General features: G+C 42.6%; 1 protein-coding gene across 13 annotated transcripts in view; it reads right to left on the bottom strand.

The window, feature by feature from the left end:
- The window catches only part of RAD51B (RAD51 paralog B), a 799,436-nt gene that overhangs the window by 62,951 nt on the left and 712,144 nt on the right, over positions 1 to 24,341 (bottom strand). For 2 of the 13 annotated variants that reach the window (XM_024231669.3, XM_009249182.4), the window contains exon 11: positions 9,941 to 13,313. The exons of 10 other annotated variants lie outside the window; for them this stretch is intronic. In XM_024231669.3, coding sequence (XP_024087437.3) covers positions 13,294 to 13,313 — 20 coding nt within the window. In that variant the 3' untranslated portion in view covers positions 9,941 to 13,293. Of the gene's footprint in view, positions 1 to 100; positions 9,249 to 9,940; positions 13,314 to 24,341 lie in introns of those variants that run through there. One more of the 13 variants, XM_054530773.2, reaches the window with a different exon arrangement.

The following is a 24,341-nucleotide window of genomic DNA, read 5'->3' as shown; positions in this document are numbered from 1 at the left end:
TGGATCTGTCAGGCCATTTCCCGAACCTGAGATGATCCTACTATCCCTACCCTCCACCCCCCACCTCCACCCCACCTCTGCTTTTGTCTCTCTGCCTCACTGGAGAGAGCTGCACGTCTGTGCTAATGGCCTCTATTCCTAAATCATACAGTGTGACCTAGGCGCTCAATGCTGCCAAACAATTTTCATCCTTTGGTTAAGCCCTTGTTTGCTTCCTGCTCTGGGAGCTCCAAACCAACTCCACCCTCCCCAAGTCCCCAGCCCCACCTCGCCTCCCTTTGCTCGCAGCAGATGGCTTGTCTTCAGCTGCACTAGAGGAGCCAGCTCAACAACATAAACTTCTTCCTGCCTGGAAATTCCTTAACCAGACCTCAGTCTACCCTTGGCTCTGCCCATCTCTTCTAGGGCCAGAGCCAATAACGTCTCTCTTGTGGAGAGGATGGTTTCTTTCTACACTGCTTACCATATTACTCTTTCTATAGAAATAATCCAGGTGATCCCAAAAAATTTATGAATAAAGAAGGTGATTGCTGTCCTGTTGATCACAGCATAAACTGGGAAGCTACCATATGTTCAACGAAAGGGGACTGGCTAAACTGATCATGGTACAGCCATGCAGTGGCAAGGAGGGCTTTGTCAATAGTACAATCCCAATTTTCTTAGAAGCAAAATGAAATCAGCAACAACAAACACAAATATGTGCGATAGGGGAAGAAAGACTGGAAGGAAATATATAAAAATAAAAACAGTGATTATCTTCTGATGATGAGAGTATGAGGGATTTTTACTTATTCTTAGTACTTTGAAATTTCTACTATAAGCACATAGTATTTTTATAATTAGAACAACAAGCAAAAATATTAACAATACCATTTCTTCTTAGAAAAGCTGCATGTGATTCAGTTCCTCTTACTTATCCCTTTAAATGCAGCGTTTCCTGGGGTGGTGCCTGGTTGACAGCTGCACATGTAAGGACTAGAAGCAAGGAAAACCATAACCAATTAACATTACAGTGGGAACTGAGGCGTGGAGAATGGAAATGCCTCCACAGAAACGTGTTATCACTAACTTTTTTTTTTTTCCATCATGGGACAGGTGTTTAAGGGAATGCACTAAATTTGCTCCAGATAATTTATTTTTTAAAAAATACTGTGATTATTGCATTTTTCTGCTTCTCCTTTCATGGGAACTTTTAACATGGGAAGGAACTATTTGGTAATGGATGTTGCATTTTAGGTCTTTTAAATCTATTTAGTGGAGGCCCTACTGTGTGCCACCACTGGTGAGACAAGGGGTTATCTGCCATTGTATCTCAAACAGGAATGGGGCAGCATCCCTCACTAGGGGCTTTGCAAATGTTTGGGGGAGTTTTTGATTGTCAACATGACTGAAGGAAAGGTGCTGTTGATTTAGCGGGTGAGGGCCAGGGTTGCCACACACCCTGCAATATATGGGGCAGTCCTATATAACCAAGAATGGACCCACCCCAATCCCAATGCCTGGGAGGTGAAACATGGAACCAGACAGTACAGTGTGGAAGATGCAAACTCTAATGCTCCTCTACCCCCAGGCCAGGCAAGCAGAGGCTGTGGTGAAGTGGGGACAGCTGTTTCGAGCACTGGCCAGCATCACTACGCTTAAATCCAGGGTTACTGTATCTCCCGGGCTTCCCAGCAAAGCCAGAAATCTAGATGTGGATGTAAAATTTCCTGATTAAAGAAACAAACAAACACACACAGAATGGGCCAAACAAAACATATCTATGGGCCAGATCTGGCCTTCAGTCTCCACTTGCAACCCTGCCTTAGGTAAAGACACGCTCCCTGTCTTCATGAGAGTAATAGAACAGCACCCTTATGAATTCAAATGCAAGTCCTAGAGGGGACAAATATGGGTTCAAATCGCAGCTCTGTCATTTATTACCTACGCTCTTGGCAAGTGAAAATACTCTGAACCTCACTTTCCTCCTCCATAAAATGGACCTGATGGTAACACTCTTTGGTTTGTGCTGAAGATGCATCTGGGGAGAGACCCCCAGTGCCTGCACCTGGAAAATGATTAATAAAGCAGAGCTATTATTATTATTAAGGATATCACAATCTAAAATAAGCATCTGCTGTGTATAGCACTCAGTGCTACGTGCTGAGGGGTTGTAAATAAGTGTGAGAGAAAGCCCTGGACCTGGAGGTGTTTTCATTCTAGAAAAAGAGAGAAATCCTAGATGTAAATACTGTGAGCTGGTCAGATTTAAGAATATGACTGACGTCAGACACTTACTGGAGACCAGAAGCAGGCACTTCTTGGGAAGGGGAGAATCCTGCCAGGCAGAGAGGAAGGCAGGGGAACAGCCTAAGCAAAAGCAAGGAGACAGATGACAAAATCACAGTAACACGTGCTTATCACAGCCAGGCACTCTCTGAGGCCTCTGTCGGGGAGAAATCTGCTGCTTCGGCATCAAACCTGCGAGGGACGCGACTTGGGGCTGAAGGGATCCTGGAGCCAGGTCATGGGGCTGCTGACTGCCAGGCCAGAGCATGGATATTTAATGTGTGGACAGGGAGTGGAAACAAGGAAGTGAGCTGTAGGGACAGTGATCTAGGATCCAAGGATGATGTGGAAGTGGAGATGGGGACAGTAGCCGTGTGGGGAGAGCACGCCTGAGGCCTGGGACTGGGTAGGGAGTGCTGAGGAGGTGCTTTGCCAGGCCTCCAGAAGAATGGAATTTGGGAGTGCTGGGGTATGCAGTTAAAACTGACTGCCTGGGGGATCATGGGAATTTTATATAGGGAAGATAATTTGAAACTTTTGTACCCCCTCCACGCTATTCTGGCTTGCTTTCTCCACCCTCTGCTAGGTTGTTCATTCACTGGCATGTTTGTTTTCTCTGTCAACTACTCCTCAGGGTTATAAATGCCTCTCTTTAACTATTTTTTAAATTTTTGGAAGCAACTCCTTCTCTGGCAAATTTGCTGTTATTTCTCAATGTCTCTAGAAAACCTGGACTCATCCCTCACCCCTGCCTTTCCAGAACACAGATCACTGCTAGGGTTATTGATGGATTGGGTACAGCAGAACTTCCAGAGTTTTCACCCATCTAGGCTGGTTGATATGGAATTCCATATTGCATACGAAGGAAGGATGTGCTTAGCAAATATCGTGAAACAACATTTGCAGGGGAAATTGCTAATCCACTAAAAGAACAAACTGTCTCCAAGCACTCCAACAACATTCATTTACATTCCAACAGGCAAAATGCTGTTTACACAAGAGGCGCATCTATTTTTAAAAGTACACCAGGCACACCTCTCCTAGGGAAGATTCTGTAAGCTGTGACTCTGCAGGACAAAGAGTAATAAGACTGCTTTGCTGGGGATGTCCCATACCTGAGGTTCTTCAGACCATAACTGGATTTGGTCCAAACCAATGACATTTCGCTGCAATGCATCTTTAGCATGAAAGATTCCATGAATAATCACTTAAGGTCCCCCAACAGACAACTGCTATACAACCATTGGAGGGGTACTTACACCTAAGGACTATTAACTCCTCCAGGAAAGAATCCTTTGCTTTGAAAAGTGAGTATAATGCCCTCGTGTCCACATTTCCAGGAGGAAAAGTAAACAAATCCAAGTGTGTGGTGACTGGCACCTCATGGGCCAGGAGGGAGCACGGCGCACCATGTGTACAGGAAGTGAGCACTCCAGTGAGTGAAAGCGGGCAGAGCCTGTCTGCAGAGGGGTGAGAAAGTCTCTCCATGTTGCTCCCTCAGAGGAGTCCTGCTAGTTCTTTTTCTGTAGCAGGACAATCTACGCCCTCCTTCTGAGTCCCCCAATCCTCCACCACCGCTAAAACAGATGTGAGGGAACAGCTGGAAAACTTGCAGCAATGAAGAATTATTAGACAACGGTCAGAGCTGACCGAAGTTTTAAGAGCCTGCCTTGTAGATGGCAAGTTTCCTGTCACCAAACTTAAGCTCACCATCAGTCAGCAGAGAGTGGCAGGATTCCACTGTAGCTTCCCACAGGACTTAGTAAAAAGAAATACCTATCAGACTTCTTTTTCCCTTCGTCTGGATCTTTCTATAAAAATGTGTCCAGGGCATGGAAGAAGCACCAGAAAAGAGCTAACATTCTTGTGGTTAGCTGCACCGATGATTTGGTGCAAGCCACTCCTCATTGGTCAAATGAAGTTTGGGGCTCAAAGAAATGTCAGCTGTGCCCTCCTTTTCTCCCCCCAACCCTCCCCCTGGAACATTCTGTGACTACAGACTGTGGCTCAAAAACGGGGATGTTCCAAGTCTGACTCAGTCACCAGCCTTGGAGTTAGAGTTGTCCTGAGGAGATAAGACAGACAGCTGGGAGACTATCTGGTGGCTTTTGAAGAACCTGACCTACTCCTTGGGCTCAAAACCCTCAGCTCCCACCCTGACTCCCAGGGCCTGAAATGCCAGCCTCACAGTCACTCCCTGGGGATCTGACTACACCCCTACCCACTCAGGGGTCCTGTAATCAAATGCAAATTAGGTCTTTATTCAACAAAGGGGTGGGAGGAGGGATTTGCTGACAACTCTGTGAGTGCCTGGCAGAAGGCCCTGGGGACTGATGGCCCCCCATGGAGGAAGGTCAGGAAAGAAAGGAGAAGAGAAAAGGGAGAGAGCTCAGAAGGGGTCAGAGGCCTCGGGCAGCCCCCGCTTCATCCCCAGTGTGCCCTGGGTGGGGGGATAATCCTGGGTCATCAGCCTTGGGCATTGTCTTAGCAGTGTCAGGACCCCCACCCTGCGTATCACTGACTACACTTCCGGCCTCCTTGCATGTGATGCTCTGTGCTAACCAGCAATTCTTCAGGCCCAGAACCCAGAGACATCCACTCTGTCCCTCTCATTTCTCCCAAGACCCCAAGAAGTCAGGACTCAACACTAAGTGTGGGGCCCAATGGGGCACAGCTTGGAGATGAGGCGTGCACAGAGAGTGGAGAGCCATCTCGGAACCAGCTCCTGAGGAGTAAATCAAACTGCCCTCCTCCCCCACAACCCGCTCTGCAATCCTTTCCAATCAGGGAGTCTAAAATTACCATATTTACAGCATCTGCAGCCAAGCCAAGCACTAAACAAGATGAATAGCGGTGACGCACGAGCCTGAGTGGGAGCCTGGGTGGAAGCATACAGCCGGCTGGGCTGGGCAGGGCTGGGCTGGGCTGGGATGGGCCCTGGGGGCGAGTGAGACACAGCAGGAGAGTGAGGACAGTCCCAGGCAGGGGTCCTGATGGATGAACTCACCCAGCACTAAGGGGAGGTAGAGGAAGGGGTGGTGGGTGAGGAAGCCTCGGTATCTCAGCCTTCTTAGAAAAAGAGTGAGAGGAGGCAATTAACAGAGAGAGAACATGAGAATATCCTGCTGACTTTAGGTTTCTCTCCTTCCTCCTCTGCCTCCCTCCCCTTAAACTCTCCAGGAGGAACCCACTGAGGCCTCCAAGACAGGATGCCTTCCATGGAGTTTCCTCGTGTGTATGTGGGGTGGGGGATTTCCAGAAGGGTTTTGCTCTGGATTCTTCCAGTGGGGATACCCATGCCTTGTGAGTTTCCTTCCCAAGCAGCCTTTTCCATGGACGCTCTGTCAACCTACACAGACCAGTGACTTCATTCCTAAAAAAGGCCTGCAGGTCTGGGTGCTTTCGTTCTGGAGGAGACTGAGGCCAGGAATGACAGGGAGTGTGTTCTGCTTCAGTGTGTCCCAACACTTTTTGTCCAAGCCTGGCTGTTCTCTCCCCAGAAGGAAAAACGCCCAGGAAAAGAGGCTTGGTGACTCATGACCTGCTCACTTGTACTTGGAGTTTCAGAGCTAGGAGGGAGCTACAGACAACAGAGAGAGGGAAAGAGACAGGGGCCAAGGAACCCGGGCTTGCGGACTCTAAGGCCAGTGCTGTGTCTCCTGCCCCGGAGGTTCACCATAGATTCCATGATGCTCCCGGGTGCTGAGCAGTGAGTGGGGCTCCTGGACCCCAACACTCCTTCCTTCAGCCAGAGCATCTCCATTTTTGAGCTGTTTTGTGGACTGGCTTCTCTTTATGTTTTCATTTCATTTCCCCAAAATGTTCAGTGACTTGAGTAAAGTCACTGGCCTGTACGAGCCAACAGGAAGTTAAAGGTAACAGTGGGTGGCTGGAAGGAAGGCAGAATGAGGTGTCTTTAGAAACAGATGGAATGTAGCAGGAGATGCTGAGAAAGGAGGTTAATCCCGACACAAGGTCACGATCAGCACTCACGTGTGAACCAGCCCCCAGAAGAAGACGTCTCCTCTGAGAGATTTAGAGCCAGAAGCCACCTGCACTAGTCCTGCCAGAACCTGAACCCAGATCCCAAAGTGTGGGCTGTTTGTTAGGCACCGATCTAGTCCATGACAGCCATTTGTAACAGGAGGTGAGGAGAGGCTGGATTTGCTGGTGCTTGAGTTGGAGTTGCACAAAAAAAATGTTTCCAAGCTGAGGACGTCATGAAATAGGCATACCATTCAGCACATGACTAATTCTGGCCTCACCCTCAGGGTGTGCTAGAAGGAGAAAGTCCTGATAAACTGCAGAGGTGTTTCTGCTCTTCTTACTTGCCCAGAATTGCCAAGAGTTTGCCATTAACATTAACATGGTAAGAACTGAGTGAAGTTGGTCGCCCGAGATAACAGCTCCCATTCCCACTGACCTCTGCCCTGTCCAAGGTAGGGCCCATGCTGTCCCACAGTAGCCAGAAGTCCTCTTCTCTTCTCCTCCCACCTCTCGGAGCACACCTCTGTCTCCTCTCCCCGGCTCCTCTTTCCCACCCTCCAATGGTATTCCTCCAGTTTGGGGGCTTCTATTTTTTCTTCCAACTCTGTTTGCTCTCCTTGAGTGACTTTACTCTTCGTTGGCTTCGTTTATCACCAAAAGCCTGTGACCTCAGCTCCAGCTATCTTCCAGAATTGCCCACATATATTTCCAACTGTCTACTGGAAATCTCTAGTTGAACATTCTATGGTTGTCTCAAATCACACACGTCCAAGACTGATCTCACTATCTATGCTCCCTTGTTTCCCATGACAAGCCCCTCTTCACCTGAAGGTTCCTACCCTGTCTCCTCTCTCTCAGTCAGTGATATCACCAGCTACTCAGACATCCACATGGAAACCTCTGGACCCTCCCTCTCCCTGACCAAGGCCTGACAATGTTAACTCTGATGAGTCCTCTAAATCTCTCACCGTCCCGTCTATGCCACCATGGCCCCGGATTAGGTTCTCAGCACCTCTCTGCTGCTACAAGTCCTTCCTCCAGGATCTCCCAACCTTGGATCTCCCTCCACGGTATCAACTGGAGACAACTGTCTAAACACAGATCTGATTATTCAGTAAGTAAAATATTTGCTGGTGACCCACTGTGTGCCAGACTTTGTGCCCAGAACTGGGAATACAGTGGTGGATGCAGTAGGGTCCCTGTCCTCGTGGAACTCACATCCCAGTTAGGGAATCAAACAAGAAACAAGCTAAAAAACAGATACATGAATAAAATACTTCTAAGTTGCAGGGTAGGAAATAATGGGGCGGGGCGGGTATCTGTGCCACCCCTTGTAGAAAGACCTTCAGAGGCTCCTCATTACCTACAGAACAAAGTTCAGACTCAACTTGGCAAGCAAAAGTCTTACTAATGTGGCCCAATCTATTTTTCAACTCCCTCTCCCACCACTACCTTCTTCTGCCCAACCCCCTACTCTGTGTTCCATGTCCTATTCATCTGCGAATCCCAAGCCCTTCACTCTTGGCAAATAACAAGCAGATAATGAATATTTAGGAAAATCAGTGTGTGGACAAGCGAATGATGGATAGGTATCTATAGGCATGCCCTCTCCCCTGTCTTACCTCTACTCTGGTGAAACTTCTTTACAATGGCCCCTTCCTTTGGGTCTCCAAAATGTTTCTCACACTGTTTCTGCCCCAGGTACTCATAATAATGTCTTTCCTGCTAGACAGTTAAGGCATTAAGGACAAGGGCAATATTGTTCCATTCTGAAAAAAAATGCCTGGCACACAGCAGGTGCCTGAAACATGCCAGTGGAGTTGACTGTGAAGAGCCTGAAGCAAGGGGAAGTGAGTGTTGTCTTTTTTAAGACTGTTTCCTACAAATACTCCAGTGGCCATAATATTTGGGTGGAAAAAAGAAGCATGAAGATATCCACTGCCAAGTGGGCAGCCAGAGGCAGACACCTCTTTGCTCAAGGAACAGCCTCAAAGAGCCCAACTTTGTCCCAGTGTCTTTGCCTTTGAAAATAATTTTGCATACGCAAAGCAAAGAATAATGAACCAGATATGTGCCCATGAAATCTGGTGCTCAAAGATATGCCCTTATCCATCTGAATAGAAACTCATCTGGATCATGAGTTGGTTCTAGGGCTAAGCTTGTCCCTTTACATGATCTGTGAAGAACCAACCCCATTCATCCTAGTGACAGAATATTTATTTATTCCCAAGGACCTTAAGTGAAACCTAACTCCTTTGCTGCTCCCACATCCCGTCCCTGGAACTCCTTAATCACTATTCCCTAAGCCCACAATAATTGAACACAGGGGTCTGTTGGTTTTTGGCAAATGCATTCGGAGTCCCTGCCTTCTTTGGCAAGATGGGAGGAAGGTGGATAGGTAACCAACCATGAAAAAACTTCAATAAAAAATCTGATTAAAGGTAAGAATAAAAATAAGAGGTAGATTTTGTGCATTTTTTTAGGCTTGATGCCTGCTCTCAGAAAAGTACTGGGCATGTGCCAATCTGCCTGGCTTACCTAGATCATTGTTGACTCTTGAATTTCACACATGGTCACCTAGTCCTCCTTTCTTTTTTCAGTCTGCCCAGAAAGCACCCCACCCCTGACCTGAGCATTTCATTAGTCCTATCTCTTTAGGGGCCATTTCAGATTTTTCTTGACAGTCTTATTTTATTCACTCTGGTTCAGTGTCGCCAACCCAACAATTCTCAGCCAAGCCTCCAAAGGAAATACAATCTGCTTGCTGCGTCAGATCACTTGGAAACAGATACGATTGGGTTGGAGTCACTCCATGTGGGGCTGTAAAATTGTTCTCTCCTTCTAAGTGGGTTGGGTTAAGCCCAAGCTGAGGCAAGAGATTTCCAAGGAACACAGAGCAGAGGACTGTAGTAAGTGGTGGTGATTCAGTCAGTGGTCCTCTTGCTTCTGAGTCAGTATTAACCTTCCTCCAGCAGCAAGTATGCGTAGGCGGCCTGCACAGTCAAACAAAACAGTGAGGTCTTCAACACTGGGGTTCATGAAACAGTTTACAAGAGTAGTGGGGATGCAGGCTTGGTGTAAATCTCTTTATTCCTGCCAAGTTCTAGTCTAAATTTTTGTGTTTCCAAGATAAATGAAAGTTAGTTAAATTGATTTTGAGATTTATGTATCTTATGCAAAGTTGGCAGGGTGTGCACACTTCCATTAGGCCAACTCCACCAAATACCATTGAAATTCTGATACACATTTGTCTGAAGGTCTCCTTGGACTTTCAAATGGGGTTAATTTATTCTTTGACTTAATTTTGCAATATGTCATTTTTTTGTTCTAATTTCCTGAGAGGCTGCCTGGTGTAACAAAAAGAGTCCTAAATTAGGAATCAGAAGTCCCAGTTATATCATTCATAGGGCAAGTCATTTAATATGCCTCAATTGCCTTATCTACAAAATAGGAATTGTGCTACTTGCTTTGAAAACCATACAGCATTATACAAATGTAGGGAGTGGTTGGCCCCAGCGGTGGCTGTGTGGTTGAAAAGGAAGTGATTCTCTAGGTCTCATCGAAGCTGTGGGCGAAAACAATGTGGCAGGAATATGAACGTGGGTGATCAGAAGAGCAGGACACTGATGACTGCCCTTTTAGAAGACCTAGTTCCAACTCAAGACAAATCCTTCCATCTCATTAATTTGTATTTTTATATAATCTTTTATTTTAGATAAATCTTAGAAGTAAGCCATTTAATCTTGTACCCAACCGAAGAATTTTTCTCCACTTTCTTCCACCAGGAACATAATGATAATTCTTGATATTCAATAATATGTCTTTATTGAATCATTTCTAGTTCCAGATTTCTAGCTTTTAGGGAATAGGAATAAAAGTGTTGACTTCAAAGAATTTAGTATTTTGGCAAACTGTGCTTGTAAACAGATAATCATGGAGAAAAAGCTAGGATGGCAGTAGTAGAAGAGTGACAGGTTCTCTAAGGCAGGGGTTGGCAAACTACAGCCCAAGGACCAACCAGCCCACTACCTATTTTGGTAAAGAAATTTTTTTTAGAACACAACCATGCTTATTTGTTTACATATTGCCTATGGCTGTTTTTGAACTACAATGATAAAATTGAGTAGTTGGCAGAGATAATATGTCTTGCAAAGCTTGAAATATTTACCACTGGCCTTTTACAGAAAGGTTGCTGACCTCTGCTCTAAGGGAATCAGAAATCTTACAAAGATTTAACTTGGGTTAGAGAATGGGAGAAAGGCATTCCAGTTGGCTGGAAGAGTAAGCACAAAAGAATGGAGTTATTAAAGAATATTTCATATTTAAAAAGCAATGGAATGTCTCCTCGATATAAGACAGGGAACAATGGGAGATGAGGCTGGAAAGATGGGCTGAGTTTGGACAGAGAAGGACCCTGTAAGTCAAGGCTAATGGGTTTGAAATCCATCCTGTAGACATTTGGTCTCCAAATAGGATGCATGCCCCAGAGATACACAAGATGATCCATTAGAATTTAGTAGTCAGAAAGTACTAGAATTTGAACTTATTTTTTTCTAGGAAATAAAAAACACAGTCTTATAATATTTGATATAAATATTGACAATGGGCTCCTCACAGCCATTGTTATGTGTCATGAATTGTTCACGAGCTATCCTGTGGCAAGATTAGGACCTGCACATTGCAGAGGGGGCCAATGGTGTCCTCAGTCCTCACTCCCCTGGGGCTTTCGATGACATATGAATCACTATAGCTTGCACATTCCTGACTCATTGGATTATGGATATTATCAAATTTAACCTAACACACACAAAATGGACAAGTGGATTAAAATATTCCTGCATGGAAACAATGGATCAAAGATAATATTAGTATATAAGCACAAGTAAATAATAAGAATAATAGCATTGACACTGTCCTTAGAACAAGTTTTCTTCAGCCATATTACAAAGTGAAGACAATGACCAAATATTTGCATGTAACAAGAAGTCAAGCCAAAACAGTTAGAAATTTCCATGAAAACTATTAGATATAAGGATTTATATCATTCAAATGATATAAATGAACTATCATTTGTGATGGAACTCCCCTGACATATTTATTGTGCTTTGACATATTAGCTAATGACAGTATGAAGCCATCATAATTGACAAGACATTTTAAACTATTGCTTACTTCATCTTTATCTCAGTCTTTAAAAAATTACTTTTGTGTATGTTTTATAATGTACATAATATATTAGGAAAGTAATACATGTGTATAATATAAAAATAAATATATGTATATTGGGAGTACCTATTCAAAATTGTTTACTGATGGGGTGTTAAATCAAAAAAGTTTTGGAACCACTTCTATACAAAATAGAGGACCAGTGGGGATCTCAATAAAAGAGGAGATGAGATAAGGCTTGTTTTGAGAAAGATCTCACAGGCTGCCATGTAAAAGATAGACTCTTGCAGAGTGGCCATTTAAAGCCATTTTTAAGTGCCCGAAGATCTTGAAACAAAAGTTGTAAATACTAACAGCTATTACTACAAATTCCACTTTGCCAGCTCTTTCTTCTTTAAGAAATGAATGGCTTCTTCAGGCCCAAACAAGGCCCCAAAGGATTGCACTGACAATACAGCTTTGCTACAAGCAGTTAGTTGGGTGACATGGGCAAATTTCAGGGATGAGAAAACACACCCAAGGAATACTGCATGCCATCTAGACTCAACTTTCCCCTCTGACCTGCATGAGTTTCCAAGGCAAAGGGGTCTTCAATCACGAGGGCTCCTTCCACTGTTTCAGCCAGAGGGGCCAGTCCCCCTCCTGGCAGGCATGATTAATTGATTCTGACGCACAGACACACTCTGTGAGGACTGTGCATATAAGATGTGGCTTCTGGGAAGGACTACGGCATTTCTCCTGCTGGAAAGGGGCCAGGTAGGCTATTAGCCTGTTAGAGCCAGTTCTCCTTAGCCACCTATTCTTTGCCACAAAGAACCCAGTTGTCAGATTTGAAGAACTTAACCAATATCTGTCAAATCTTCAAGAAAAGAGGAGCCTGAACGGAGCTGAGCAGAGACAGGATCTGCAGCCTCTCCCTGGGGATTGGCTTGGGCAGTCCCAGGAAGGCACCAGCACTGGTCTAGAGCCTAAACCTACACATCTGGAAACATCACAGAGGGCTTCCTTCTCTGTGCTCCATGAATGAGGGCATACCCTCTTCTTTTCTGCCTTTTTCAAGAACTTGAAGGGGCAAAGTGAAAACAAAAACAAATGATAGCAATAACAACCACTTTTTATGGTCAAAGATGTATTATAGTTGTGGGTGAAGAAAGCATGCCCTGCCTGTCTTTCTAAACTTCACGTCATCTGGCCCCGCTCTTAACTCAACCTTCTTCCCTACATGGAATCTTTATTCCAATAATGTCTGTTTCCTTCTCTTGAACACACAATCCAATTCCATTCTTTGCTCTTTGTTGAAATTCTACTCAACCTTGGAGTCCTCACAAGCTGTCATTTCTTCACAAAGTGTCCCTCACTACCCCTAAACCCACCCTCTCTTTCTTCTGGTTGGCTAGAGAGATTCACATTCAATTAAGGTCCCCTTGTCTGTTTCTCTAATTGTTTCAGGTCTCCCCAGCTGACTTTCTTTGGGTTGGGGGGTGTCATTATATATTTGCATAGCACCTAGAATGACGCTAAGCCCAGTTTTGCAAATACTTATTGTTTGATGATCCCACTAGTAGTACATGTTACATAGAGAAATGAGGGAACAAGCTGAATAATAAATAAGTCTCTCATTTCCACACGAAGAGTAAGATCTTGGGAAGGTGGCAAGTGAATCAAATTGAATAAGGGAGGGCTGAATAAGTCATATGTAATGACTTTCAGGGTTCATGTAAGTGGAGCTTATCTCAGTTGTCAAGGATTTGTAGCTAGAAGAGGTCTGATGATCCAGCAGTGTTGTGGTGTGGTCGGCAGTACAGTCCCAGGCTCCTGAACCTTGAACAGGGTGCAAGGAACTCAGACGATCCTATGTTTGCCCCGAGCAGATCATTTGAATTCTCTAGATCCTGTATTTAAAAAAAAAAAAAAAAAGGAGCAGGGTAGGATTCCCTCATGTCCTGGAGGCATTTGGAAGGGGCTGAGCACAGGCAGCTCTATCCAGTGGCTTCTCTCTGTCCCTCTAATGCTTTGGTACAGCTGCTCACAGTGGATGCCAGCACAGAAATGCTCTTCTGAGGACACATCCTGCCAGGTTTATAGGCCCTAAAGGAGACACTGACATAGATGATCATCCTAACACTCTCTTACAGCACTGATAAAGAACAGCAAACACCGGAGCCAACAGCAGCCTGGAGGATATGGGCCCGTTAGAGGCCACAGTTTAGCATTCTTTCACCCAGATGAGGAAGAAAAGTCCCTTCTTTCTCACCCCTTCCCCAAAATTAAAACAATGAAAATCAGTTCTCATTATCCCAATAATTAAGTCCCATTCAGCCAGCTGACAGCGGCCAAAGAATGATTTTTCTGTGCTGCACTGTGTGGCTGCCCTCCATGGCCCCATTTTTCTGTGCTGCACTGTGTGGCTGCCCTCCATGGCCCCATTCATGGGCCACTGTGTGCATTCAATCACCCTTAGCTGGGCCGAGCTAATGAAATGCTGGGGCCTTGCCCTGCCCTGACCCTGCTGCTATTTCTATCTGAGCTCAGCACGTCCTTTGCTTGACAGTTGCAACCGAACAAGCAGATTTTTCTCTCCCATCTATGGAGTGTAAAGAGCCTATTTTGGCAGCCTGTGGGGCTGGGGACCCCTCTGGAAACCCAGTGAATGCCCCTGGAGGTTAACGTGCAAAGCTGTTTTCCAGACTGAGAGGCAGGAGGAGGAGGGGGTGGAGTGCTGGCGACTTGGAGGCAAGGAGGCTGTGGCTGGGGCTTTTCTGGGGCAGAAGGGGAAGATGAACCTGGAAGAAGCATGGGGCCATGAGGTGGGGCTGACTGATCCATCCTGTTGCAAACCTGAACAAAAGCTCTTTGTCAGTTATCAAAAATCTCTCTCCCTCACTGGGGTCAAAGTGAGAAAATCCATTGCACTGGGTTTCCAGTTCGCATGGCATGGAGAAAGGGGGGGATCCCTGTGGAGAGAGACTGCTCTCTTGAAGTTCCTAGCTGTTGTTTTAATGATTTCCCAAGATTCAGAAGTTAGGGAAAAAGATGGCAAAATTATAGGCATTTATCCATACTAAAATGTAGGGATTTACACTTAGCTAATGGGGAAAAAAACTTTCTTTGAGGGAAGTTGTAGAAAAGAGGCAAAAACAATGTGTTAAATGTGATGGCATGGTGGCTTTATATAGAAAGGACATATCTAAAGAAGGATGTAAATCAAGGGTGACAAACTCAAATGCCCTAAGGGGCCAGAGAGATCAGAGGTCACCGAAATGAGAGAAGGGAAACAGGTGGGAACTGTGGCCAATTAGAAAACACTGGCCCAGCCCCACCCAGGGCAGGCTGATCCTCCTCAGCCCCAGCTCTTTTTTGCCATACAAGTAGGCAGGCCAATGATTTTCTGTAATTTTAAAAAAGAGAAATCAGAAATCTCTATTCTTATACAAAATCTCCCAATTGTTAATGTTAGAAATGAATTCAAGATGTTAAAAAAGAAAAAAAAAAAAAAAGCAGTGTGCTAGCCAAACAAACTATGTTGGCGTTCTGCAAGCCCACCCCTAACATTTGCAGGGCCTGGAGCAGGAGTACAAATGGAGGCCCCCATATCATATGTCTAAATATTTAAAAGTATAAATCAGGCTCACTAACTGTTAAACAAAATATATTCTGTCTGCCTACAATGAAAAAATATGCCTTCCTAAAGACCTGGCAGCCAGGTGTGAGAATTCAGAGTCCTGGGACATCTTGGAGTTGCACACAGACATGGGGCAGCAGAGAAGAGCTGGCTCCTGGCCCCTGGCCCTCCGCTTCTCACCCCAGCTCCAGCCTGCACACCTGTGGGAGTCAAGCTCTGTCTATCCCCTGATTCCTCAAACAGTCTCCCCTTGGCTGTCCCTCTGGCTTAATGTTGCTCACATCAAAGGTGAAGACTGCCCTTAGGAGGACAGACTCAAATGGATTTGGTGACATTTGACAGGAGTCTGGGAACCTGGGACCCAGAATGTGAGGTGTCTTGGCTCTTTGGCCCATGGGACTGGAAAGAGCCAGAGCTAGGCTCTTTGAAGTGTGGGGTCCAAGTCAGGGTCCCCTCCTAGCAAGACCTAAGCGTGTTACTGGCCCCAGTTTGAGATTGCTGACTTAAATAAACACCCAGAAATGAAGACATTTTGATGCTCAGCCTGGTTTTTTGACTAATTAGCTACATGAGCTTGGGTAAATCATCATCTTTTCGTGAACCAGTTTCTACATAATTAAAATGGGGTCAAAATACCTCTTCTAACCAATTCATTTGAAAACTAAAATGAGATTACACATGAAAATATTTTAAACTAATAAATAAAGAAATGAAAAGGCCGATTAAGAAAAAAACTGCCAAAGACACAAATTTTATCAAAGGGAGCATATATGTGAAGGTCTCACTCAAAATATCCCATTAATTGTCTTTTTAATCTCAAGATATGGGCTAAATCTAGAAGAATTAAAATGATAGTACTTTTCACTAAGGGTTTTTCCTCTTTTCCAACAATCCCTTAGGATGGGTCTCCTATCATACTGATCTTAAAAGGATATTGCAGAGGTAAATAAAACAAAAACAAAAGTAAAACCTGTTTCAGTGATTCATGGCTCCTTTTTCTCTTGGAGACGGAGTCTTGCTCTGTCGCCCAGGCTGGAGTGCAGTGGCGCAATCTCAGCTCACTGCAAGCTCTGCCTCCCGGGTTCACCCCATTCTCCTGCCTCAGCCTCCTGAGTAGCTGGGACTACAGGCGCCCGCCGCCACGCCTGGCTAATTTTTGTTGTATTTTTAGTAGAGACGGGGTTTCACCGTGTTAGCCAGGATGGTCTCGATCTCCTGGCCTCGTGATCCGCCCGCCTCGGCCTCCCAAAGTGCTGGGATTACAGCCGTGAGCCACCGTGCCCAGCCATAGTTCCTTTTTAAGAGCAACCCCCTTTAACCGACATTAAGGTAGGAGCTCTATTTAGGGACATGTGCTATTATTGTGACGGTCATTCTAAAAATTTTGGGTGCCTTTTTTTTTTTTTTTGAGACAGGATCTCACTCTGTCGCCCAGGCTGGAGTGCAGTGGTGCAGTCATGGATCACTCCATGGCTCACTGCAGCTTCTACCTCCCATGCTCAAGTGATCCTCCCACCTCAGCCTCCCGAGTAGCAGGGACTATAGATGCTCACCACCACACCCAGCTAATTTTTTCAATTTTTTTTTTTTTTTTTTGTAGAGACAGCATCTCTGTTTCCAGGCTGGTCCTAAACTCCTGGGCTCAAGGGATCCTTCCACCTTGGCCTCCCAAAGTGCTGGGATTACAGGCATGAGCCACTGCGACTGGCTGGGTCTCAATTTTTAATGAAAGAAAACCAATAGGAAAAGCAGCAAAAGGGTGAAAAAAAACTATTTAAAAGAGTAAGGAAATACTAAAAAATTTCCACAAGGATCTAAATCAATAACAAGACTGAACTTTTATTTTTAAAGACTTAAGGAAAATTAACTTCAAGCCATAGAGGTAGACAGAATTTTACAAAGGATAACTTGAGCTACCAGGAAACATTTATGTGACAGTAAATTTAAGAGTTCCTTCCAAAGAAATAGAGTTTGATAGAGATAATCATGCAAAAGCATGACTGGGCTGGTACTGAAAGATATCCTTCCATTTAGACCAATGTAGGGCTCTGAAAGTACAGCTGGAGAAGAAATACAGTTTTATATATTCTTTTCTAAAAAAATTCAATCAGCTTTCTCAAGTTGAAATGTTTTATATGTTCTTAAACATCCAGGGAGGGGTTGGGAATGGTGGCTGCCAGAGCGCCTAGCACTCATCTCCCTTTCCTAATAACAATCTAATTTCCTTTTGGAGGATTACCTTTTCCCAGTAGGATACAGTCTGTGGATATTGCTGGCAATCAGGAGGTTTTTGACCCAAGTTGGGCCAATCAGATGCTCCCTTCAATGGAAGATGAATTTTGAACAGAGGGACAAAGAGAATGGAGATGTCAGGAGTTTCATCCCATCCAAGTGGAGTGTCCTGACCAGACCTGTGGGACTCTTATGAGCCTTGTGTTTCCTCCTTCCTAGTTTCTGGAATTTGCCTGCTTCTTACCCATTTCTAAGAATGCTTCTTCAGCCTTCCCTCAATCCTGTGGGACCCCTATATCCTTCTTTTAAACTCTGGCTTACGTTAACCAGAAGTATTTCTGTTGCACGCACCCAAAGAACCTTAGCACATACAAGAGTACCAGTGCACTGTGGGTCCTGATCTCTGGTCCAAATCACCAAGTGCTCCTAGAGACCTTTTGTGTGCCTGACCCTCGTGAGCATGTATCTCACTGAGGGTTAGGAGAGGCTTCACACAGAAATAGTGGTACTATCCCAGGCTTCCTCCATCCAGTTACACATATTCATTTTTTTCCTTAGTTTTCCTGAAATGTTGGAATGTTCCTTTACTTTTCCACTTCATAGTATGAGCTGTTCATAAAACAGCCAGCAGAATCCTAGCACTTCGGAGGGCGCTCCCAGATGATTTTTGTAGTTGGAATCTGTATGACAGTGAGTCAGCCTGGTGATCCTAAGGCCTGCTGTAAGCTCGACGTGTCACTATCACATGCTTAGAAATTAGGTCCCAATGCACCTGACTGCCCTTAAGAGAAGTCAGTGGAAAAGAGTGGCAGGTTTGCCAGGTGTCGGAATGGGAATATGCAGAAACTAAAAATAATGAAGAAAGGCAGTATGTGGGGGGTGAGGGGTGGGGTGGGAAATACAAAGATCTGGGAACTGATAGTAGAAGGTGCCTTGATCACAATCAAAATAAGAGATGAACAAGAGTATAGGACATTAGAGGCAGCAAATGCCCTAGGCTAGCTTTTAGACTAACTTTTGAAATCAGTGTTCATATTTATTGTTTAACTTTCAACCTCAGTCACCACTAGAGGTCTAGCCTCCTTGGTCTTTTACTATTACCTGGGCTTCTACTTTGAGATTGTTCTGTACATCCACCAACCATAGGAAGGTGAGGTAATTTGGAATTTAAGAATACAGAGGCTCCAGAACCAAACCAGAGCTAGAGTGTGTTTGAACTTTGGCTCTACAACTTGCTAGTCCCATGAACTTAGGCAAGCTACTTAACCTTTCTGTGCCTCAATGTTCTCATCTATAAAATGGGGGTAGTAATAATAATAATAATACATATAAAGCACTTACTAGTACCCTTGGCACGTTAGTGCTCAATAAATATTAGCTACTATTAATCAATCAATCAACAAATATGTATTGAGCATCCACAATGTTCCAGGCACTGTTTTAGTCCTTGGGATAGATCAATGAACAAAATAGGCAAAGATCTCTACCCTTGCGGAATTTACAATCTAGTGGGGGTGGGAGCGGGAGGACAGATGATAAGGTATGTTGGTACTGTTATTAATATCTGACCCAATATCCACCCACTCCACTCGGCTTTCTGGAAATCCTCTAAATTTTTATCTTCTTCTTTGAACATTCTGTTCATCTTCGTGCCTTCACTGAAACCTGATTGGCCCTGAGGATGTGGTTTTTCCCCATAGCACCCAAAAGTGTGGATGTTTTTTATCTCACTGTCCCATATCCCAGAGCCTGTAGATAGGGAAATGGGCTTCCTTGCTTTCCACTGCTACTTCCAAACCCTTTCTCCTCCTTTATCCTTTAAAAACCACAGCTATTTGGATGCTCATTCCTTCACATTATATAACCCTTCTCCCACTGAATTGCTGTCATCAATAACCTATTATTCATTTATTAAACACTTGAGCACATAACTCCTCCCTTTCACCCCTATTTTTGTCATCGTTCTTGGCGACTTTAACATCCTTGGTCTCTGAGTTCCTGACCTCACTTCCAGTGATCTATTCTTCCACTTTCTTCAGCTACATTAAAATGGCCATAGCCTAGCCTTGTCATCACCACCTTTCAAGTCTAGATTTCAATTGTTATATGCCGACCACCATTTTCATCCTTCCAGCCAGCCTTCTGTAGTATTTCTACTCTAATAATTTTTTGACCTCAGTAAGACCTCCAATCAGTTAAGCTCACTTGCTTGTCTGTTTTTATTGTTTGTTTTGTTTTGCTTTGTTTTGTTCTATTTATCACCTCCTCGCATGTCCTTGTTTTCTCTTTACCCATGATCAATTCCATGGTCCACTATTATAAACACTGCCTTATACGCCTTTGCCCCTCTCTCCTCGTGCCAAACTCTCCTAGAAAAATCTTCAAATTTGGTTAAACCCAGCTATTGCTTTAGGCTGAAACAGTCCTGAAGCAATTTAAGATTAATGGAGAAAGTAATTCCACTGAGTTGACTGATTACACTTTAAATCTATGACTGCAGTCCTCAAATGAGTACTCAACATTGCTCAGAAAGGCTACATTTTTTTTCCACAGGAAGTTTATTTTAACTTTTCTGAGGTCACTATTTATCTCCTCTCCCCTTAGACCTCCAATGATCATCCCCTCTCAACTGATGATCTCAATTCATGTCTTACTGAGAAAACAGAAATAATCAGACAGAAACTCCCTCATCCCTCCACTGTGACATCTATACAACTACTGGCATAGGAATTGTCTTCCTTCTCATTACAATGGAAGAAGTAGCTCTGTTCCTCTTAAAGGCAAACACCTCTACTTGTGCTTTGCATCCCATCCTTTCTTGATGTCTCCAGGACTTATTCCTAAGTCATCCACCTCTATTTTCTGCACAATCAACTTCTTTCACTCTACTGGATTATTCTCAACAGCAAACAAAGTGCTCAGGAATCTCCCATCTTTAAAAATCCTACTTTGATACATTCCCCTCCAGCTACAATCTCAGTCTCTGTCTCCCCTCCAGTTAGTTTTACCTAGTGCCTACAGAATGCTGTTGACTTTTGTATATGGATGTTGTATTCAGCAAACTCAATGAAATCTCTTATTATTTACAATAATTTTCCTACACAATGGATTCAATGGATTTTCTGTGTAAATAATCATATTATCTTTAAAGAAAGATAGGTTTGTCTGTTTTCTTTTCAATTCTTATACCTCAGTTCTCTTTCTTTTCTCATTGCACTGGTAGGACTTCCAGAATGATATTGAATAATAAGGGTGATAGTAGGTATCATCTTTTTTCTGAAGTTTTACCATTGAGTGTGTTGTCTATAAAGGTATTGGTTATATGTTCTTTATCAAGTTAAGGAAGTTCCTGCCTATTCTTACTTTGCTAAGAGTTTATGTAATAAAAGAACTTTGAATTCTAGAAAATAATTTTTTTCTGCATCTATATTAAGACATGTCATCTCTGGTAATATTTTATTTAGAAAAATTTCATCTATGTTTATAATGGATTAGTCTATACTTGTATTCTTAGGTTTGGTATCAAGTGCCTAATAAGGTGAGTCACTTTCCCTTTTATTCTACACTCTAAAACAGTTTCTATAACATAAGGGTTAGCTGTTCCTTGACAGGTTGGCCAAACATCCCAGAAATCCACCTAGGCCCAATGTCTTTTGGGTAGAAGCCTTTGATTTGTGGTAGCAATTCATTTCCTACATGGGTTATTGGTTGATTTGGATTTTCTAATTAATTATTCTTGATTCAACTTTCAAAATTTACTTTTCTAAAAAAATCATTAACTTCTGCTACTAGTATTAAGTTGTTCATAGATTTGCTCATTCTATTTTTTATGATTTTTTCATTCCAATTGTGTCTATCATTATAAATTATGTTCTCTTTTTAATTCTTGATATTATTTATTGCATTTTCGTTTTTTCTGGAGCAGCCCTGCTAGGGTTTTATCTATTTTACTAGTAATTTTGAATAATCAACTTCTGGATTTGTTCATTCTTTTGTTGTTGTTTCTTTTCCATCAATTTCTGATAGTTTTATTTTGTTCTGCTTTTTTCAGGCTTAATCTATTGTTTTCCTTGCTTCTAGATTTAAACACATCTTTTATTGAGTTTTAAAAATCACATTCCACTGTGGTCAGAAAATATGTCTATAAGTTATCAATTCTTATAAATTTGTTGAGACCTTCCTTTGTGTGGCCTGTTATGTCAATTTATGTAAATGTTCAACATATTTTCGAAAAACAACATATATTTTCTATTGTTGGACTTTGGTTTTTATTTGTTTTTGAGACAGGGTCTCGCTCTGTCACCCAGGTTGGACGGCAGTGGCATGTCACCTTGTCTTACTGTAGCTTCAACCTCCCAGGCTCAAGCAATTCTCCCTCCTCAGCCTCCAGAGTAGCCACCACATCTGGCTAATTTCTAAATTTTTTTTTTGTAGTGACAGGGTCTTCCTGTCTTGTCTAGGCTGGTCTCAAACTCCTGAACTCAAGTGATTCTCCTGCCTTGGCCTCCCAAAGTGCTAGGATTATAAGTGTGAGCTGCCATGCCTGGCCTATCGTTGGAATTTGAGTAAAGGATATATCAGTTTGTGGTTATATCTTTTATATTTTTAATAAATTTCTGTAAAAATAAATTTAAATCTACCGCAATTTTACATTTTTACATTTTCTTAGTTTTTGCTTTACATGTTTTGACTTTCAAGGTTGTGTTTTTAGGGGCATATAGGTTCATGAATATTATCTTTTCTTATATCATTATATCTCTCTATCCCTATTAATATATATTTCCCTAGATTCCATTTGCCTTACTGTGACACCGCCCACCTTTCTTTTGGTTAGCATTTTGTGGTATGTCTTTTGTCATCTCTTTATTTGTGTGGTTTGGCCTAAGTAGGTCTCTTGAAAATAGCCTATAACTGAATACTTTAAAAATTCTAATCTGATATTCTCCAATTTTTAATAGATACATTTAATGAGCTTACATTTATTGTAGTTACCATCATATTTGACTTACTTCTTCCATTTTATTTAGTTTTCTATTTATTTTCTTTCTTTCTTATCTTCTCTTAGGTTTTTTCTTCTTTCCTGTCTTCTTTCATTTTTTTTGTCTTTCCTGTCTTCTCTTAGGTTGGTGAGATTTTCTATATTCTACTTTCTCCTTTGTTGATTTAGAAACTATAGATTGATGTTCTTTTCTATTCATAATTACCTTAAAGTTTTACCATACACATTTAATTATATATGTTTCAAAGTCTAAAATTTTCAATATCTTATCCTCCTCCCTGAACAAGGCAAGACTCTTAGCACGCTTTACCCGTAAATACTCTTTCTACTAACATATTATCTCAACATATTTTTTTATTTAACTTTTATTTTAAACTCTAGATTTAGTTATTTTATAGTCAGTTGAAGTAAGTCTAATTTAATTTATTTATTTCTGTGCACACTATATTTTCTTGATTTCTATGTCCTACCTTGAAACTGAGTTTTTTTGATATAATACATCTTTTAATGGTTCTTTTAAGACTCAAGACTGATATAAACTTCATTTTAAAAAAAAATCCTAAAACTGCCTTTCTTTTAAATTGGCTCTTGAAAGCTAGTTTAGCTAGGTATAAAACTCTAGATTTACAGGTGATTTTTTTCCCCCTTCAGATATTTGAAGATAGTACTCTACTGTCTGCTGGAATCTATTGTTGTTAATAAGATGTCTATTATCAATGTAGCTACCATTCCTTTATAAATAACTCTCTTTTCTCCCAGGTAACTTTCTTTTTTTCTTTCTTTTGTCTCCTTTTTTTTTTTTTTTTTTTTGGAGACAGGGTCTTTCTCTGTTGCCCAGGCTGGAGTGTAGCGGCACAATCATGGCTCACTGTAGCCTTGACCTTCTGGGCTCCAGCAATCCTCCCATACCAGCCCTCAAAGAAGCTGGGACTATAGGTGCATGCCATTATGACTTGCATTTTTTTTTAAATTTTTTGTAGAGATGGGGTCTCGCCATGTTGCCCAGGCTAGTCTTGAACTCCTGGGCTCAAGAGATCCTCCTGCCTCTGCCTCCCAAAGTGCTGAGATTACAAGTGTGAGCCACTGTGCCCAGCCACAACTTTTAATACTATCATTTTTATCCTTGAGGTAGATAGGTTTACTATCTCATATGTACGTATAAAAATTGGAGCTTCTCAGTATATCTTCATGCCCTTAACTCTGACTTGGGCTACATTTTGGTGGGTGGCTTCTTAAATACTATCTTCCTATTCACTAATTTTCTCTTCATCTATTTCATGTCTAGAATTTATTCTATCTGTATATTTTATCTTTTTAATTCATTCTTTTTCATATTTGCCATTTCTTATTTCTGCCTGTTTTATTTCACAATATCCTCTTTAAAGTTATTTCTCTTTGAGTATTTAGATAAATTTAGTTTAAAGTTTTAGTCAGATTGTTCTGTTATTTTAATTTCTTTTGGACAAAATTAGTCTAACAAATGTTGATTTTGTTGACTGGTTTTCTTAGTGTTGAATATTTTTGCTTGGATACTAATTTTGAGAGTGAGGTCTTCTTTCTTCTTTCTCCTCATTTTCTTCTATCCTAGAGGTTTTGTAGAGGTCTCTGGTTCACAATCAAGTGATGATTTAAGATCTTTCCCAGCCATGGTGTTAGTGATCACTCCCTTAGTAGTGAAAGCATCCTAATTTCTGGTTGCTGGGCTGTGATTATTTCTCCTGCCTCCATAGACCTACAGTTTCCTATAAGAAATAGTCTCAGATATATCATCAGCAGCTGTTTTTCAACTTTCTTTCCTAGTAAGCTCCACCTTACAGATCACCTGAGGTCAAGAGTTCGAGACCAGCCTGGCCAACATGGCAAAACCCTGTCTCTACCAAAAAATACAAAAATTAGCCTGGTGTGGTGGCACGCACCTGTAGTCCCAGCTACTGGGGAGGCTGATGTGAGAGAATTGCTTGAACCCAGGAGGAAGAAGTTGCAGTGAGCCAAGATTGTGCCACTGCACTCCAGCCTGGGTGATAGAGTGAGATCCTGTCTCAAAAACAAACAAAAAAAGAAAGCCCC

Source organism: Pongo abelii, chromosome 15, assembly GCF_028885655.2.
Source record: "Pongo abelii isolate AG06213 chromosome 15, NHGRI_mPonAbe1-v2.0_pri, whole genome shotgun sequence".
NCBI lineage: Eukaryota > Metazoa > Chordata > Mammalia > Primates > Hominidae > Pongo > Pongo abelii.
Note: the sequence above shows the minus strand (reverse complement) of the source record. Positions and strands in the feature narration are given on the sequence as shown.